The following is a 19,352-nucleotide window of genomic DNA, read 5'->3' as shown; positions in this document are numbered from 1 at the left end:
AAGAGAATCACCAAAGGTGGCCATCCTGCTCTCACTTTCCACCAAAGGGAGGTGCCACATATCACTGCCTCAGTGTATCATGTGTGCGGATTCATATAGTCCCCTGGAATTGTGCTACACAGCTGACCTGGGCATAATCCCCAGAGACAAGGGGCTTCCACACTGTTTTTTTTAAATTAATGTCTACATGAATATTTGGATCATGATGCTTGAAATGTTAGCTGATAGCTTAGCCGTGCTGTTATAAAACACAACACTACAAGAGATTCTGTATCTGAAATAGCGTCATCTATCACATAGCCATTTCCACCAAGTTCTAGTGAAATTCTCAAAGCTAGGTGAAAGGAGGTATCTTATGGCTCTTAGAAACTCCTGTGGTGGAGCATGGAGAGAATTCCAGGAAACTAGTCCCAGGAAACGAGTCCCCGCAGTGAGACAGCCTTTCCCAGCCTTCCAAAAGCCTCCTTCAGCACAGAAAAATAACAAAGGGCTTCAGATATTTCCCCGTACCAGAAGCTATTGACTGATGAACATAATAGTTCACAGTTTATTTTCTAATAATGACCTTTCAATATAGAAATACTAAATGTTCAACCTGTCCACTTCTAAGATGTTAAGAATGCCAAGTACTCAGAGACAAACGGACAGACACAGCATTCAGAGGTCAGAGCATCCGAGAAAGGGAAGCCCAACGGCAATGCCTTCATTGGGCACAAGTTCGGACCCATCTGGAGAGGTTACAAAATCTACCCAAAGCTGGCCCTAATTGCTGGAATCTGAACTACAATGTGGACTCCTGCCTCCTTGTCTATCTCGCCCTTGCAATGGCACAAGTCAGAACCACGACTGACAGCTACAGAAATGGATACAGAGGAAGGCTGGCGGGGCGGGGGGGGGGGGGAGAGGAGGCAAAGCTGCCGACCGAATGAACTGCACCCTCAGGACTCTGTGAAATTTTAATTTCCTCTTCGGAAATTTAGGCCAATAAATGTATATGCTCCTATTGCAAAAAGGGCATGTCTTTTTTAACATGTAAGCCCTGCCTTTCCCTTTTGAATACATGTTTATTTTCCAATGTAATCCCTGGAGACTGGCTCCCACAAGAGAAATGACTTGGGCTCTAGAAGCGATTTCTGAGCAGCCTTCAAAGTGTCAAGAAATTCATAAAAAGTCTCTTTTATACCTAACAGGAGGTAGAATGTCTTAAAACAAGTCATTGGAGAGATTGATTTTACCTGTTCTGACTGCCCGTGGCACACATCTGTTAACGACCCTCAGCCTTCTCAACTGGCCTGTTAACCCTTAGCTGTCAAAATATTAATTAGAACCTTCAGTGATCTCAGCGAAGAAGGAAAAAGAAAGCTTCATAAACAGATGGCACCAAAACCATAGGAATCTGAGGCTGTGACGGAGAAGCCGAAGCCTTTGTCTGGGATGTGTGCTTTTCCCAGTTGCCCTCTCTCCTGATGTCTGTCCTTGATTCTGTAACAAAGCTTTCCCCTAAAGACCCCAACACTGCTAAAATATATAAACAGTAAAAAGGTAAAATACAGCCCGCTCTCTGCTTTAATGTAGCCTCATACAAGCCAGGGGTGAGAACACAGGTCTCAACTGTCACACTGTTTTCTAACCCATGACCTTCCGAGACCTTCCCGGGCACAGAGTTCAGCTCAAGGACTTCTCTTGGCTTCCTTTTCTCTTTAGGGACAAAGGAGCAACTTGAGCTGATGGAACAGCGTGAGCCTGTACACAGGGGCTTGGATAGACACTCTTTTCTTCTGGCCAGGGTCTGAACTTGGCCTGCACTCCCTCATTCCTCAGTATGAGTCCCCTCCTCCACCCTGGCTCACTTTATTCGTTCTCTTAACTACCTAGCAATGATATTATCAGCGATTCCATCTCGGCCCCACTGTAGTCTGCCTAACTAAGCTACACCCTTTCATCGCTCCCTGTTCTTTTTTTCTTCTCTAGAAAGAAGAAATGATGAAGAAAATGTTCTTGGAATCTGTTTCTGGCACAGTCTTCAGAGCTTTGCTTAAAATTGTTAGTGAAATGCTTGACATTTTTCCTTTCCTTTATAAACATTATGGGCAAATCATTCAGTATCCTAATGGAAAGTAATTTCCCATTAATGCAGGCTGTAAAATGCTATTTTCTTTTGAAACTGTGCCTGGGAAACAAACAGTACAAGGCCCTTTTTGCACTCAAAAATTCTACCTACGAATCAGCAAAGCTCAATGATGGATGTGTGACAAGGGGAATCCCAAGGCTGCCACAGAGAAAAACTGCAAGGAAGAGGCTGGCACAGGGGCATGGCCACAGTGGCCACCTTAGAGTCCACAGCCTTGGAAAATTGAATTTCTGGGTACAGCCTTGCTAAGAGCCAGACTGGATATCACCTTCTTACTAATTAATCTGCCCAGGGACAGAGCTACTGGCCAAGGAGAAGGAACAAAAGCTCAGACATGCACAGCCTAGGTAAGGAAGCCAGGGGCTCCATTGTCCTGTCCAAGCTCACCTCCACCATGCCAGGTGTACACACAGATGTCTGTGGCCATCACACACAGGCTACACACACCCATGATCATGAATCCTGGAAACAAATGATTCCCGGTGCTCTAGAATATTCTGTTATATTTGCTAGAATTTCCTGTGTGTGTAATGTGTGTGTCCGTCCAGGTGTATACTTGCAATGTGGAGGTCAGAGATCAATGTCCTCCTCTACCCTTCTCCACCTCAGTGTTGAGGAAGGGCATCTTACTGAACTTGGAGTTCAGTGATTCTGCACAGCTGGCTATTCCTCTCGTCTCTGCCTTCCTAACACTGAGCTTATGGGTGTGCACACTGCTGCCCTATGTTAATGTGAGTGCTGAGGAGCTGAACTCAGGTCCTCATATTAGCACGGCAAACATTTTACCAGCTGAGCCACTTCTCCATCCCCAAGTGTCCCTTCCTAGTGACATAAAACAGGCTACCTGCAAGAGAAGGTATCTATTACTGCTACTTGTGTGACCTATAGAGAAATCCCACTTGACCTTGCTGAGAGACAAGTTACATTTGTAAAATGGGGTACAGCAGTAAAAATAGGTGCAACTATCTAACTGAATTCCATATTGTAGTGTAGCTGCTAACATCATTATGATTTATTGTGATGTTTTGGGGTTTTTTTTGTTTGTTTTGTTTTTGTTTGGTTTGGTTTGGTTTTTTTTTTTTGTTTGTTTGTTTAGTTGGTTTGGTTTTTTTTGGTTTTTTTGAGACAGGGTTTCTCTTTGTAGCCTTGGCTGTCCTAGAATCATTTTGTAGACCAGATTGGCCTCAAACTCATAGCGATCCGCCTGCCTCTGCCCCCAAGAGTGCTGGGATTACAGGCATGCACAACCATGCCCAGTAATGTTATTCTCACTATCACTCTCTGGGACATTAGTATGAGGAAGAAAGGAAGACTATGTACAAAGCAAGAAATAAAGACACTGCCATACTGCACACACTCCAAATGCTTGGGCCTCTCTACCTTCCTCTGACATTCAATTCAAATACTTTCTTTTTCATACAACCCAACACTCTCCATATGGCCAGTCTAAGAAACTGAAGTAAAGGAAAGCTGGGTTCTGTTTTGCAGCCAGTAAGAGATGGTGATCGGGATGAACTTTACCCAAAGTCCTGGAATCTTTTTCTCCAAGAATGAACCCCTTGCACGGATGCTTGTGGGGAAGGGGGAAAGTAACGCAAGAATTAGCCTTGAGGACTGGGGTGTAATTTATCCAAAGATAATATACTAGAGGTGAAGGCTAGGATTGTAGTGTTTCAAAATGTTTAGTTCATTTTTTTTTTATATCGGCCATTTTTTTCTAAACAGAAATATTGAAAGGGCTTCCAAAGAAATCTGTATTCAGAGTAAAGATTCATTTCTGGCCAGAAATAGGCAAATCACAAAACATTTTTTTTTAAAAAATGGTACATTTCATCCAAAGAACCAAAGTTCTGAGACAGGGAGGTGGGCACTAAAAAAATGACCCAGGGCAACAGACACACACTGGGACTGACTCCACAAAGCAGAATGTGGGTCAGCCCAGCAATCAGCTCAAGGGACAGTGAAATTGGCGATGCTTAACAGGGCACACGATCTCCTTAAAGTAGCCATGCCAATTCTTCAAAGCCACTGACTTTCTTGTGTTTACTCAAATATGTGTTGCTGAAATATCATTTTAAAGATATCTTCAAACCACACAAATATTGCCCATCACCACCTAACTTCAAACCACACAAAGATTGCCCATCACACCTGCATGTAGGTGTGTTTACAGTGCATAATCATGGGATCCACCTAACTTTGTCTCTCTCTTCTATTTAACTTCCAACCTGCTTGTGTCTCTGTAGAATTTACACGGGATGGCATTTAAATAGCACAGCATCTCACTTTATCTACCAAAACCTACTTATTATCCAACTGTGGACAAAATTTCTCTAAGTAAACGGCTGACCACCAGCAGGTTCCCATACACAACTTCGTAGAGATTACTTAACAAGTATACAGGAATACCCTGTGCTTAATTATCTCTTTAGGATGTGTTTCCAGGGACGCTACTGAAGCGCACAGACACTTGACAGACAGAGCTACCCTGATTTCCCAGCGAGTTGGGTCAGGGGTCGGCAGACTGTGGGCTGTAAGCTGAACAGTGCAAGAATGGAACCCAGCTATGCTCACTCACTCACTCACCTAAGGACACGTTTGGATGATGTAACAATAAAGCTCAATTGTTACAGAGAGCGCATGGCCCTGCAGAGACTATAAGTCTCGCACATTTACTGTCTGCCCTCTACCAAAATGTTTACCCACACCTACGTGATTCTAACGTATGATTCCTCAGCACTTGTGAGGTTGTGCCCAAGCGCCATCTTTGAACAGAAATGGGGCCTGCAGCCCCAACAGAAGACAGTGAGTAACAGAGCAAATGCTTTCTCCCCGTAACTTTCTAGTGCACACTTGTGGGAGATGCATCCTATCTCCCCAGCATTCTCTTCCTCTTCAATAGTGATGGAGTTATAGGTAAACTCTGGATCTCCAGTTCACCTCTTCCTGCCTTGGCAGCTGGCTGCCCTTGCCAGCGGGATGGGAGAGAGGTGGTCCGGGTCACTTACGCTCAGTTCTTTCAGGGGAAACTATGCCTAGACTTCCATCTTTCATTTCCAAGTCTCTTGAGAACAGAGAACAGTGGCTACTCTTACCCAGTATGGAAACTGTTGCAGAAACCAGACATTGCCACAGTAAAGCCTGAAGCCGGAGACAATGGCTCAGGAGGCAGCAATGGAGAGAATGCAAGTGTAATAGATTTGAGAGCCTGTGATGCCTGTGAGCTCACAGCGAAGCATTTGGTCCAAATTTTATGCATGAGAATTTTAAAAGCAGACCGCACACCAGGAACTCTAAAACAGAAGGTGGATAAAACCAGGATGTGCAGGCATTATCAGTTACCCCTACAGATGCTGGCGAGTTAGTATAGGGAGGCAGAGAATCGCCGAGTCTGGGAGTGAGGACATCAGGAGAATGAGTGGAGGTTGAGAGCTGGATGTGAGTGAAGCTGCCCGCTTTCAGAGCCCCAGAGAACAGAAGGTAGGCAAGCTGCTGCTTCAAATCATTCTCAGAGACCTCACTAAAGCAAAGAAGACCAGTCATGTATCCATGACTTGTGATGTCCTTCACTCAGGTCTGTAGCTTCAAGTGTCCTCAAGACAACCTCTATAAGCTAGAGAGGGAAGCCTGGATCCAACAGGAAGATATCAAGCTGTCTGAGGCGCCGTGTCTAGGAGGTGGCCACGGCTCTGGCACCCATCCCTGCTGAGAACACACAGGGCAGAAGTTCGCCATGGTTTTGACGGAAGCACACTGAGGCAGACATGCCAGGCTCACCTGGAAACATCTGTACCCAGTAAAACTTCAGGGGCCACAGCTCAAGTCTAAGATGACAAGTCACAAGGCCAGCTTCAATTGTGCTGTTTTTGAGGGAACACTCTGGGAGGCAGCAGGATGAAGGACGAGAGAGGAGCCTACTCCCCCCATATGCACACACTCACATACATTCTCTCTCACACAAAAAGCCTGGAAAACTGAACCAGGATTTAATCAAAGCAAGTTCTTCATTGTCAGAGAGAGGGGTATACACTCACACACACACACACTCATAACACACATTCTATCACACACTCATTCTCTCTCACACACACACATACTTTTTCTCATACTCTCACACATTCTCTCTGACATACATATACTCTGTCTCTCACACACACATATACTCTGTCTCTCTCTCTCTTGCATGTACACACACATACATACATACATACATACATACATACATACATACAAACCCACCGTGGAGAACTGAACCAGGGTCTAATCAAAGCAAGTCCTTCACTGTCAGAGAGAGGAGTACACACACTCACACACATAAACACACACTCTCCTCTCTGTCTCTCACACACACATTCTCTCTCACACATACATATTCTCATACTCATACATTCTCAGTCTCTCTCACATACATACATACATACATACATACAAACATACCCACACTAGAGAACTGAACTAGGGTCTAATCAAGACAAGTCCTTCACTGTCAGGGTGAGCGGTCCCTGCAAGATTTCAGCAGTGTTAGGGAGTTGTGTCTGCTGTGTATTTCTATTTACTGTCATTTGAATATTGCTGTTAATATTGATGTGTATGTATGCCCATAATTCGGATACTGCAACTTAATTTCCAGTGAGACTAGGAGCCTTCCCAGCATGATGAGTTCATAAAGATGGCCCTCATTCACGAGGTTAATGCCCTTATAAAAATAAAAAGCCCAAGAGAGCTTATCTACCCCTTCCACCACACAAGAAAGAGTTAGAAGGTGCCATCTATGAAGCCTGGTCACATATCAGCCACAAAATCAGGTGGCGATCCAAAGTCAAGTCTGTATGTGAAGCCAAACAACGCCTAGCCGCTGTGGCTGCAGAGGGTCTTGGGAAGGCACTATTCAAGAATTCAGGCTTGCCATTCATTTCATTTCAGTCACTACGACACAGAACTGAGAGAAACAAGGTTTAAGGCAGACAGTTTGTCTCAGAGGCTTCAGTGCACTTCACTGGCCCATCTGACTTAGGTGAGACAGCAACTTTATACATAGTAGGTGGCCAAGCTGCTCATTTCCTTCAGAGAAACAAGAACAGGCTGGGAGGGTCGCAGTGTCTCCATCAACAGTGTGGCCCAGTGTTATAAGGTAAACTACTACCACCTCTCAGCTGGGCTATGGTATGGTCTGGAGGCCAAACTTCTAGGACAAGGGCCTTTCGGCAGCATTCTGAATCCAGAAAGAACACCAACAGCTGGCTAGGTCCCCAGAACTATAGGGTAAAGAAAGAAATGTGTAGATTTGTGTCACAGAATGCATAGTAGTTTGTGAAGAAGGTAACAGGAAACTAATTGAACAAAAATTTAGCAGCTGTCCTCTGTGGATGTGACAAATGGGTAAAGAAAAGAAGGCCACAAAGCAAGACATCCTCAGAGTGCAGGCACAGATGGAAAGACAGAAAAGAGACAAAGAGGAAGAGCCCAAAGCCACACAGGGCACCACAGGCCTGGAGTCCCAGCACTTGGGAGGTGGAGGCAGGAAGATTAAAAGTTCAAGGTCATTCTCAGTTGTTTAATAAATCAGTCAGTCAGTCTGGTTATGAGTGAGACCCTGTCTCAAAACAATAACAATAGTTTAAAGTAGGAAATTTGAGGGAGGAAAAGTGTTTAAGGTAACAAAGATACCCCACATCCATAACCAATCTGAGAAACTGGGTTAAAAGGAGTGAAGGAGAGAAAGGAATGGAACCCACCTTCCCGGCACTCTGACGCAACAAGACACACCCACCACTACCATTCTCAATGCTTCACGAATTAGCAGGAAAAGACAAAGATCAGCAAGGAGATAGAGGCAGCCAGCACAGTCTAACTTGGCCTGCCAAGTCCAGAACAACAAACAAGAGGGAAGCACCGAGTGTTTTCCAGAACACGTGAACATTTACCACGATGGGTGGGTTCCGGGTCATAAGACAAGTCTCAAAGATGTTAAAGAACAAAATTCACACAACATGCACTGGACAAAAGTAAGTGATTAGTAGAAGAGGTAGGTTAGAGACAGTATGAAAAGTGAAATTATTTCTTACGTGGGGGGGTTACGTTCATGTGAGTGCAAGCACGTGTGTAGGAGCGTGTACATCTTCGTGGGCAGGCTTGTAGGTGACAGAGGTCAGTCTCCGGTACCATGCTTCTGGAACCGTGCACCTGTTGTTTGAAATGGGGTCTCTTATTGGCCAGGAGGCCCACGGATCTGCCTAGTCTCTGTCACAACAGCACTGGGACCGTCGCCTCCTGAAAACATTCGCCATAGTAAACCCATCTCCTCTTGCATTGGTTCTGCCAGTAAATTGCTGGAGAACACGGCTGAGCAAAATGGAAGATCTCAGTAAATGAAGGCTAAACAGTGTGTGATCAAGATCAGAACATTGTAGGGTTAGGTCATCAACTCCCCCTCCCACCCCCGCAATAATCTGCAGATTTGACCGGAACCAAATTAAAATCAGGATGTGTTCCTGTTGTGGAGACAGAAAAGCTAGTGCCAAAATTCACCTGAAAGTGCAAAGAAACTGGAAAGCCAACAACAGTATGAAAAAAAACCCCAAGAGAGAACATGACACATCCCAAGACACAAAACTGCCAAGCCTGGCCACAAGAAGCTGTGAGAAGACAAGGGCGTGGCCACCAGACACAGGTGGCAGGGCTGGAACACTATTTCTTCTTCGTGTGTGTGTATGTGTGTGTGTGTGTGTGTGTGTGTGTGTGTGTGTGTTTGTATGCATGCGTGTATGTGTGTCTATGTATGATGTAAACGCATGTGTGTATAAACAGTCTCGTGTGAACACATCTGTGTGTATGCCAGTAGAGGCCAGAGTTGATGTCAGGTGTCTTCCTCAGTCCCTCTCTATGGCCAGCCAGCCAGCTCTGAAGATCCTGCCCCTGTCTCCCACGGCCTGGGACTGTCGGGGGCCCCACCACGCCCAGCTGGCATTTACGTGGGCAGCATGGGCACCGGAAGTTCACACTCCAGTCCTCACGCTCACCAACAAGCAGGCCATCTCCCCAACCCGGGAACATTACGTTTCCACTCCTAACGCTCCAAATCATTACTGTAGACTATAAACTAGAAACTTGCACGCAGACTGCAGAACTGTTTGTTTTATTTTTAATGACAGAAAGGGGCTGAAGAGATGGTTCGGTGGGTAGGAGCAGTGACTGCTCTTGCAGAAGACCCAGTTTCAGTTCCTAGCACCTACATAGCAGTACAAAACTTTCTTTCACAAGATCTGGTGCCCTCTTCTGGACTTTGTAGGCACTACATGCGGGCAAAACACTCATTCACATAAAATGAAAAACACATGTGCAAAATTTGATGTGCAGAAGTCCACCAGGTAGAACTTGCAAGCAAGCCAAGGGGCAGGGGTAATCCTGTTGGTTGTTCATCCAACCTAGTGTGTGGCACACACTGGCCTGGAGACACAAGGGTTTTAAAGAAGACTGTGGAGACAGCACAAAAGAAGTGGGGTGTGTGAGAGAGAGAAGGGGGGAGTAAGGAAGAGAGAGACACAGAGAGAGAGAGAGCGCGCGCATGCCACTTCCCTGATACCCACCTTCCGAATGCAACAGTTCACTGAAAACTGTAACATCAATGGGAAACAGATCAAATGCATGCAAAGCAGGAAAAGCAAGAGAGGGGGCATTTTAAGACTCCTGAATGAAGAGCGTCATGTCTGAAACACAGATGTGTATTTTAAATGGTGATTGTAAGTACACTGGCTGGGCAGAGAGTGTATGGGAGACAGAGGAGTCTCAGCTTCCATATCGGGAAAGCAAGAGTGACCAGAACAAAGTTAAGAATAATCCCAACTTTTTATTCTGAACTGTGGAGTTAAATGTTAATTGAGGGGAAAACACAACAGGAAGTGATTCCTTCTGGGAGCAGGAAATAAGCCTAGGGCTGGAAAGTGAGCTGCTGTTTGTCACAGTTTTAACCCTCCAGTTCCATTTTCTTTTTAAAACATATGCAGATTACACTTGATAGTTTTGAATTTTCATTGAAAGAGAAAAAAAACCTGTGACAAAGTGGAGAAAACTCAAACCTCAGCTTCTCTGACCATGTGTGTTCCAAAGCAGATGAATACCAAGTCTCATGCCTGTGCAAACAGAAACTCTATATGGATTGTGGACTTCACAAGAGCATGGGGAAATTATCTTCAGCATCCAAGGCAGAGAATGCTCAGCAAATGCACAGCTGTAAGAGGGAAAACTGAGACACGGGACTTAACAACTAAAAATTCTAGCCTGTGAAGGCTTCGCTAAAAGAATACAAAACTAAGACACAGAAAGAATACATGGACTATCTCACAGGACTTCTATTTAGCCTGTGTACGGAACCAACAAAGCTCAGCAGTATATAGAGAAATAAATTGTAAAATGAGCGAAGATGTGATGAGATGTTTCTCCCAGAAGAACAGCACAGCAGACAGGCGCATGACGGTCCACATCATTCTCCAACTGGCTTAAACGAAAAGCATCAGCAGACGCTGCACCAGAGTGGACAGACAGACAATCGTACATGTTGCTGGTGGGAACGTTAAGATGGCTCAGCCACTCTGGAGGCCTAACAAAGACCTAACCTAGACATCAAGGAATAGGTTTTTAAAGCAGTAGAAAAGCAGAGCAGAATAATCCTGGAGACAGAAAGACTTCTCAGACGAACATGAAATGTACAAATCATAAACAAATATATATCAGTGTTTTGTGTCTACACCCTCAAAAAAAATTAAACAATGCAAATAAAACAAAACCAAACAAAGAGAACACTTCCCAGAGTATGAGGGTAGGTGACAAACTGGGTAAGAAAAGCTATTAATAATCCGTATGTAGTGGCTTCCTATAGATCACAAAGACAAGGCCAATTTTCTAAAAGAAAACAAAGGACATGACTTAAATACCAGTGACCAATTAAAACATGGAAAAATATCTAATCTAGTGATTTCAAAAAGGTCCAAATGGAGATTTGAACAACATTTTATATGTAGAAATGCTTGGAGGAAATGAGGAAATGCTTGGACACAGCAACGTCGCGTAGCCATTTTGGAGTGTCACTTGGCAATACCCACCATCATGTAAACACTAGCAGCACAACCACACCCCACTTCTTGCCTTCACACTGACTCTGCAATTTCATTTCTAGAAAGTCTTGCTCAGCTTCGTACCAAGGCAGATGAGGACAGTCACTGCTGCAGTTACTAGGGACCAAGCAAAACCAGGAAGTTGCTAAACAGAGTGGGAGAGCCCTGTGCACAACACGGAAATAACTACAAGGAAGAGCGATGCGTTCTTGGGAAAGAAAACTGTATGAAAACACAACTGCTTTTGATAAGACTATGTTAAATGTGAAATTCGTGTGGCAGCACAGACAGGACAATATTCCTACCCAGTTATTCCGAGAGGTTAGGCCGAGGGAGGAAACCAGACACCATTGGAAATCACAGAGAGAGTGTGGGAAAATATACTGCATCTGAACTTCTTTCTGCTAGCTTTACTCTAGAGCGTATAAGTCTAAAATTTAAGTAGCACACTACTTAAGACAGTGTCAGGCACAACTCAAGTGCCCAGAGACTTCTAATTAAAACTGTCTAACAGTCGAGAAGATAGTTCGAAGGCATTAAACCTTTCAATATAAAAGATAACATAGCAACTTTGGTTCTCTAGCCAAGGGGCTGCCTAAGGGCCACATTAGAAGCCGTCAGTACTGGGTAGACTTCTCCCCAGTCCCAGGGAACTCATCAGTCAACCAAGGGGAGACCATCAGTTTCTCAAGTGCATTCCCACAACAGCCTCAGCAATGTGCAAACACTGGAGACCCCACTTGACACACTTCAGCGCGTCAACTCACCTGTTATCTTTGATGAGGAACTGGTGGTGACCCCATTGATGTCGCCGGAACTCGTGTTCACAGGCTTTGACAGATATTCTCGCTTGGGGACTTTGGACGCATAAGCTATTCTGTAACACACATGGGAGGCCAAGTCAGACCCTTGTCCCAGACAGCAGAACCTCGATAGCCCAGCTTTCCTTGAGGGGAACCAGGCAGACCCAATGCGGAATGAGAGCAGGGACTGTGCACACTGACTTCTCAGGGGTGTGACCCAACACAGCTCTTCCTTTATGTGCTTGAGTTTCGAGTCAAAATTCGTCTAGAAGAGATGTCCTCGTAATGTCCCTGAGGCTAATCAAGTGGACACTCCCCTAGGCCAGCTGCCCTCTTTCCTCTCCACTGGAGAGGGAACCATCCAAATATGCTCACACGATACCTAGCTGGGCATCTGCCTACCAAAGCTCATGCTTCAGGAAGGGCCAGACCTCTGTAACTACAGGGCTGACGGAAGCAAAAATCCCTCCAAATGTATTCATCACCATAATCCTATGTAAAACACTCTTCTGTTGTTAAGCCCAGTAATTTGGTTAAGAAGGTTGCTGCACACATTGTAAATGATATTACTGATTGTTAGAAAGTAGGGATTGTATTGATTGACCATGAAAGACCCAAGTCAGAGAATACATCATCATTCAGAAGGTATCGTTGGCTGTCCCAGTGCCTAGAATCAATCTTAGGAACACAGCCTGATACCTGATAACACTTTTTTCCTTGGGCTTTTATATGGTTCTGAGTATCACTTGGCTCTTTTCACAGCCCTGATTCTGGGGCTAGAACACACAGTCCACCCTCAACAGGGCAACAGAGAGCTAGCTAACCCTTCCTGTCAGCAAGAAAGCCACAGGGGCTGACTTCACAGACAGGTTAGCCGAGGTGCCTGTATGCTTTAAATGTGGGGCACAAAAAAGGGGATATTAATAAAAAAAATTTTTTTAATTAAAAAGGAGAAAAGCCACTACAGTCCTTTACCCAGTTCTGCCCTGCTGTCCCAAGCCAAATATATATTATTTTAGCCCTCATCTCATACCCAACCTGAAAACCAGCTAGAGAAAATTCCTAACAGAATGGGAGACAGACTATCTGCTCCTGTGCCGCCCACTCCCGCCCTGCCTAAGCAAGGCCAAGGCGCTTACCGTAGCTCTAGCTTGTTCTGCAGATCCTGGAGGATCTCTGTGGACTGCCTGTGATAGTCTAATGTCGCCTCTACAAACACGGCCAGCTGGCTGACTTGCTCTACCTGTGGCAGAAGGGCAAAGTTATTCCATGCTGGCAGAGCCCCTGGGATGTCCAAAGCAAACAGGAGGCCAGTGACAGAAGCCCAGCTCTGCAGGGCAGCATGGCCTGAGCCCTGGTCCATGCCATCTCTTCCCACTTTGGAGCCCTGCAATCAAAATGAGGGTCATATAGAGGGCTGAAGAGGCTGAGAAAACACTGTCAAATTGGTTTGTTATTATGACTCTGCTGTAACTCCACCAAACACTCTCTTGGCAAGTGAGCTTTCTTGGGGAGATGCCTCTGCCAGCACTTTCTAGTTAAGCCAGACCAAGAAGCAAAGGCAATGAATCCATGCCCTGAGAAAGCAAGGACTTCTGGCAAGCCACACCTGACCCAGGGCAAAGAACTGCCCCTGCGTTTTTGTTGCCACCCAGCAGAGCATTTTCCCTGAAGCACACAGCAGAAAGGGATGAACTGTGGATACTCCACTATTCCTCTTTCCCACAAAATGACATGCCGTAAATCCAGCAGCTGATTACAGTGGCATTACATTCTGGAGGATCTGGAAAGGGGAGTGTGACAGGCTCCCATGTGGCCCGGGTTCATCTCGTACTCATTATATAGCCAAGGCAGGCCTTGAACTCCTGCTTTTGTCTCTTCCTCTCAAGTGCTATGAGGTTTGGGTTTTGTTTGTTTGTTGTTTAAGAGTTTTGAAGAAAAGTACAGAATATCTGCAGAGCTTGAAGAAGGGCCTCAGAGCTTTCCTGGTCATCAGTGGGGTTGAAAAACCACCACTACATCAAATAAGAATTAAGTTTATTTCTAGAACCTCCCATAGCAAGCCTGAAAGGACTGAGGTGATTCTCCCCAACCATCCAGTCCCAGCCCAAATCTCAGGGACTCCAGATCGCAACAGAAATACAAATCAAAACCATCATCCCAGGCTTGGCCAAAACAGCATTTTCTTACATGGCATTTTAACCGGCTTTGAGGCAAAATCTGGTGGCTCCTCATTCTGTTGGCTGTTCTCTACCTGCAGTGCCAGCCGCGGGGTCGCTGGCGTCCACAGACCCCTGCTCTCTCATGTACTGATGAGAGCTCTCGGGGGCCTGCCCTTTCCTTTTACCCTCACTCACTGTAAACGCAGGTGCAATGTGTTTACAGCATACAGGAGCCCGCTCTCGCCGGGAATGCAACAGGCGCAAAGACTAAGGAAGGTCTCAGCACTGCGCTCGCTTTACCGTGCTCTGTGGCGGGAAAAGCAGCACTGGCCTTCCGCTCCCCAAAACCCGCTAAACAAAACAAAGGCAGCCTGGGCCCTGCGAAAGCCTAAGGATTTCTTAAAGTTCACTTTTGAAACTTGGCTTTCGCGGAGACTTCTGAGTAAGTCCCGTGCCTGACATGTTCCTGGCAGATTCTGCTTCCTGGCAATGCTGGAGCTGCATGCTCGGTGAAAATGGCTGCGACCTCTCTGTCTTTAGGTATATGAAGTTGTCTGTTTTCTGCCCCACTCTGAACTAAGCCTGCCATTTGCAAAACTTAAAGGACAGTGAAAGGCAGCTAAATGACCTTACCATGCACGTGGGAGTGGGGCTCACACTAACTATTCTCTCTGACAGCTAAGATTATGCAACCTGCAACTGCATCTGGACTGCTTCCCCTGACAGCTGACTTTGGGAAGGCAATGGATCCTAGGGCTTCTAAAAGCTTGGGAGACAGCACTCCCCATGGTGCCTGCACACAGTAGGTGCCCAGGGAAAGCCCTGAGCACAGTGTCTACACTCAGTTCCTCCTCCTTAGAGTGAAGACAACTCAGACCCAAACGGGATTATCTCTCTGTCACCAGAACCAGAACCTTCCAGCTGCCTTCTAGGATGTGAGCTATTGATTCTGGGAACCAGTAGAGATGGCTTCCAATTCCAATGGTACAATGTAAACTAAATACCTAAAAAGAGAAAGCCAAGCTAAAGCAACAAACTTAGGCCCTGCAAAAGTCAAAGGCTGTCCAGGCAAAACACACCATCCATTGGCCACATTACAAAATTTGAAAAGCTGCCTGTTGATTTCATTTGTGGGTGAAAGCTGTGAACGTGCTACATTGTACAGCAAGGGGTACTTTACAGATAGATTACATTAGGAATCTTGAAATGAGGTGATTATCTTGGGTATCCAAAGTGGCCCAACGTACCTATAAACTGCCTTTGGGATAAGGATGCAGCCTAGTTAAAAGGATGCTGCCCTTGAAGGCCCCAAGCCCTGGGTTTGAATACCAGTAACCCCAGTGCTTGAGAGGTGGACGGAGGAGGATAAGGAGTTCCAGGTCATCCTTACTGCAGAGCAAGTTTGAGGCCAGCATGCACTACATAACTCTCTCTCTCTCTCTCTCTCTCTCTCTCTCTCTCTCTCTCTCCCACACACATGCGGGACAGAATCAGAGTAGAAGACAGAACTGTCAGAGTGGAAGGCGTGAAGGCAGTGCTGCTGGTTTCGCAGACAGGGGAAGCCAAGCTAGAAGCCACAGGGCTCAGGAGAGCACGCGCCCTCTAGAGGCTGGAAAGGATGACAAGGCGGGCTCTTTCCTGGGGCCTCCAGTCCTACCAACACTCCCACCCCCGGCGTCAGATTTCCAGCCACAGTGCTTGTGGACACCTGTTACAGGAGCCGCAGAAAATGAACAGCGCTGTTTTCTTCTCAAACCAAGAGAAATCTAAGGGTGGGTAGCGCCTCTTCGGGTCTCCGTTTCCCAAGGGATGGAAGCTGCTGCCTCGAGACTCAGGGACACAGACCGCCATCTTGGCACTATGCTGTGATCCTTGGTCTTCCCTGAGCTGGGGGCTGGGGAGGCGACAAACTTTACAGCCTCGACCCCCTGCCATGACAGATACTGAGTGCTGCCCAAGAACCTGGGCCACCTCTGCACACATCTAATCCTATAACCTTTCTTCAGCTGCAAACCAATGCATGAGCACCAGAAAATGAGGCTCCTGAGAGCACCTTGGCCCTGGGCATGAGGCAGATCACAGATGCCAGGGGACTAGAGTTACCAGGAGCTGTGGAAACCTCAGGGACACTCATGTGGGATCTGAACATGAGTCAGGCCATTTGAGCTGGGCTTACCCTAAGGAAGAGGGCTCAAAGGCTGTAGCCTACAAAAAGCCCTGTAGCTGAGCTCTCGGCAAGAAATGGGTAGCTAGGAAGAAACAGGGCTGTGACACCCTAACTCAGCTGCCTGGAAGCCACAGTATGAATGGCATGAATGAGTAAAGATGCACAAATCTTGGAAGCTGACAAGCTAGCCTCTCTCACACCCTTCAAGGGCCATCTTCTATTTCAAATGTGGTAATTCAGTGACTTCAGACCCATAGAGAGAGAAAAAAGAAAGAAAGAAAGAAAGGAAGGAAGGAAGGAAGGAAGGAAGGAAGGAAGGAGAGAGGGAGGAAGGAAAGAGAGAAAGAGAAAAAAGAGAGCGAGAAAGAAAGAAAGAGCAAAAGAGAGAAAGAAAAGGAAAGGAAGAGAGAAAGAAAGAAAAGAGAGAAAGGGAGAAGAAAGAGAGAAAGAGAAAGAAAGAGAAAGTTGAAAAAAGAGAAAGAGGAAAAAAAGAAAGAAAAAGAGAAAGAAAGAAAAGAAAGAAAGAAAGAAGGAAGGAAGGAAGGATGGAAGGAAGGAAGGAAATGGGAGGGGAGAGGAAGGGAAAGGGGAGGGCAAGCGAGGGGGGAAAAGAAAAGGAAAAATACTGGTTGCAGTGGTGTGCGCCTGTAATCCCAGCACTGGAGAGGTGGAAGCAGGAGGATCCCTAGGCCTTGCTGGCAGCTAGTCTTGCCTTATCAGTGAGCTCTATTCTCAGTGAGAGACTGTTTCAAAAGTAAGGTGGGAATGATTGAGAAAGAAGCCAAAGTCAATCCATGGCCTCTACATGTGCACATGTATACACACACAAATGTGTGTGCTCATGCACAAACACATGCACACACGCATACACACAGAGACAGACAGACACAGGGAGACATAAAGAAACTTTCTCGGGACCAATAAAAAGAACCCAAGAATCTGGAATTGGTTCAGGGATGAAGGGAGCTCTCTGGCTGGGATGTAGGCTGGTAAATGTCGCAGGAGCCTGGCCTCTCTCAACTGAAGCGGACACTTTTAGAATGTAATATGCCTGGTTTCTCCTATGATCAAAGGCTGACATTTACGAATGCCAAGCTGTAAGAAATAAAGGTCTCAGAGGAGAAGCGTCAAACGTGTGGGTGAGGTGTCATTCCCAAGACATGGCAAGAAGGAAGCTTCAGAACCAACCTCTTACCTGCTGCAGCCCTCCCCCCGCCCCCGAGAGTGAACTGTGTGCCACAGGCCCTTCTCCAAAGGGAGGGCCACTCTGGGTGCCAGTCACAATCGGTCAAGGGCCTGGTCCCCTAAGGTCCCTGGAAGTCGATACAGCCAAAAACGCTCCCTGGCTTAAACAGCTGCCTGGAGAGTGATGGAGTCACTTGGCCTCAAGCAAGAAGTGAGATCCTCCTGGTCAGGAATCCAGCTCTTCCCAACAAGACCAGCAAAGGCTGCAATGTGGAGCTAAAAGAGACTCTTCCCTACTTTCCCAGCCCCAAATCTGCCTGAAAGAGATGAGGAAATTGGAGTAGCACTTGTTCAGGAATGGGAGCATAAACAACTCAAGTCCCTGCCCTCCCAGCCTTTGTTCCACTCCAAGTAGATGAGTGATCTAATTTGTGAAGTCAGGGAGCACCCCTAACTACCAGGACACCTCAACACTACTCCGGGCTCTGGACTATTTTCCTCAATAAAGTAGGTTATGAAGTGGTCAAAAGATCCTGGATGGACACACACACACAAACACACACACACATATGCCACAGGTGAACAGTCCCTAGGTTTAGTTTTCAGATCTAGCCAGACATACCTGTGGGTGCCAGGTATACCCATACCTGGACCTGTGGGTGCCAGGCTGGTGTGGGGGTCCAGCTGGGCTCATCTGCCGGCTTCCTTGTTACAAGAATGCGGGCTGGAGAAGGTTTATAAGGTCTGAAGAGAAAGCTGTGTGTATAGACTGCAGACTTCAGGACAGAGGGGCGAGCCCACCCTAAAATCTTCTACAAAGAGCCTAGCAGCAAGAAAGCTCAAGAGGGAGTTACATAATCTGCATGAGGAGACCCAGGGAAGACTAAATCTGTTCATTTCATCCAAGCGCCTCTCAGGCAAAGCTATGGCAAACACCATTTTCTGTGTGTGTGCTGGTAAAACGGTTGCTGTGTTGGGGCTGGAGAGAAGGCTCCATACAAAAGCCCTGGCTGCTCTTCAGAGGACCAGGGTTTGATTCCCAGCACCCACATGATGCTCACAACCCTTTGCAGCTCTAGTATCAGGGGATCTCTTGCCCTCTTTTGGTCTCCACAAGCCATATTCTCACATGGGGAACATCCATACCCCAGACAAAACATCCATATGCATAACTGGTTTTTACAGGCTCTTGCTGTGTCTTATCCAGGACAGGAGAAGAGGAGGACTAGAGGCAGTGTTCCAACCGCCCCCTGGAGGACGAGGTTTCGGCCTTTGAACTCCTGGTGCCACAGAGGCAGAGGCAGGAAGGGGTAACCGAGGTTGGAGCACAGCATCTCAAAATGCTTCTCACTTTCCTCTGTTCACTCTTTTCCTGGAGCGGATGCTTACGAGCACTGATTCCATTCCTTCCTCCTGTGGATGAAACTGGAGCCTGTCCTTAGCCATGTGCCCTATTCTGCCCTATAACTGGTTCTCATGGCAGAAACCTGGGGGGCGGGGGGTGCTCACCCAGTGTCAGCATCTCTGCTGATCAGGTGGAGGAGCCAGGCTGGCTCTGCACAGAGGCTCACAACCATCAACTGAGGTTGTAAAGAGCAGAAAGTAAAATTTTGAGACTATGGCCCCTGGGCCATACCTCCAGCACAGTTGATCAAAAGGTCTATAATTACGTTTACTGAATGTCCCCATCAGATACCTGACTCCTTTGTCAACTTCTCAATGAGACAGAACCCAAGCCAGTTTCTGCTGTAGCTGAGATCCCCAAATCTCCTCCCCACGATGGTATAAACATCC

At 46.5% G+C, this 19,352-nt stretch overlaps 1 protein-coding gene across 4 annotated transcripts in view; it reads right to left on the bottom strand.

The window, feature by feature from the left end:
• The window catches only part of Sh3gl3 (SH3 domain containing GRB2 like 3, endophilin A3), a 127,622-nt gene that overhangs the window by 11,665 nt on the left and 96,605 nt on the right, over positions 1-19,352 (bottom strand). For all 4 annotated transcript variants that reach the window (XM_060367460.1, XM_021660127.2, XM_060367461.1 and 1 more), the window contains 2 exons: positions 13,184-13,287; positions 12,009-12,118 (listed from right to left, as the gene is read on the bottom strand). In XM_060367460.1, coding sequence (XP_060223443.1) covers positions 12,009-12,118; positions 13,184-13,287 — 214 coding nt within the window. The remainder of the gene's footprint in view (positions 1-12,008; positions 12,119-13,183; positions 13,288-19,352) is intronic.

Source organism: Meriones unguiculatus, chromosome 14, assembly GCF_030254825.1.
Source record: "Meriones unguiculatus strain TT.TT164.6M chromosome 14, Bangor_MerUng_6.1, whole genome shotgun sequence".
In the NCBI taxonomy this organism is placed as follows: domain Eukaryota; kingdom Metazoa; phylum Chordata; class Mammalia; order Rodentia; family Muridae; genus Meriones; species Meriones unguiculatus.
This window is presented reverse-complemented; position numbering and strand designations above follow the sequence as displayed.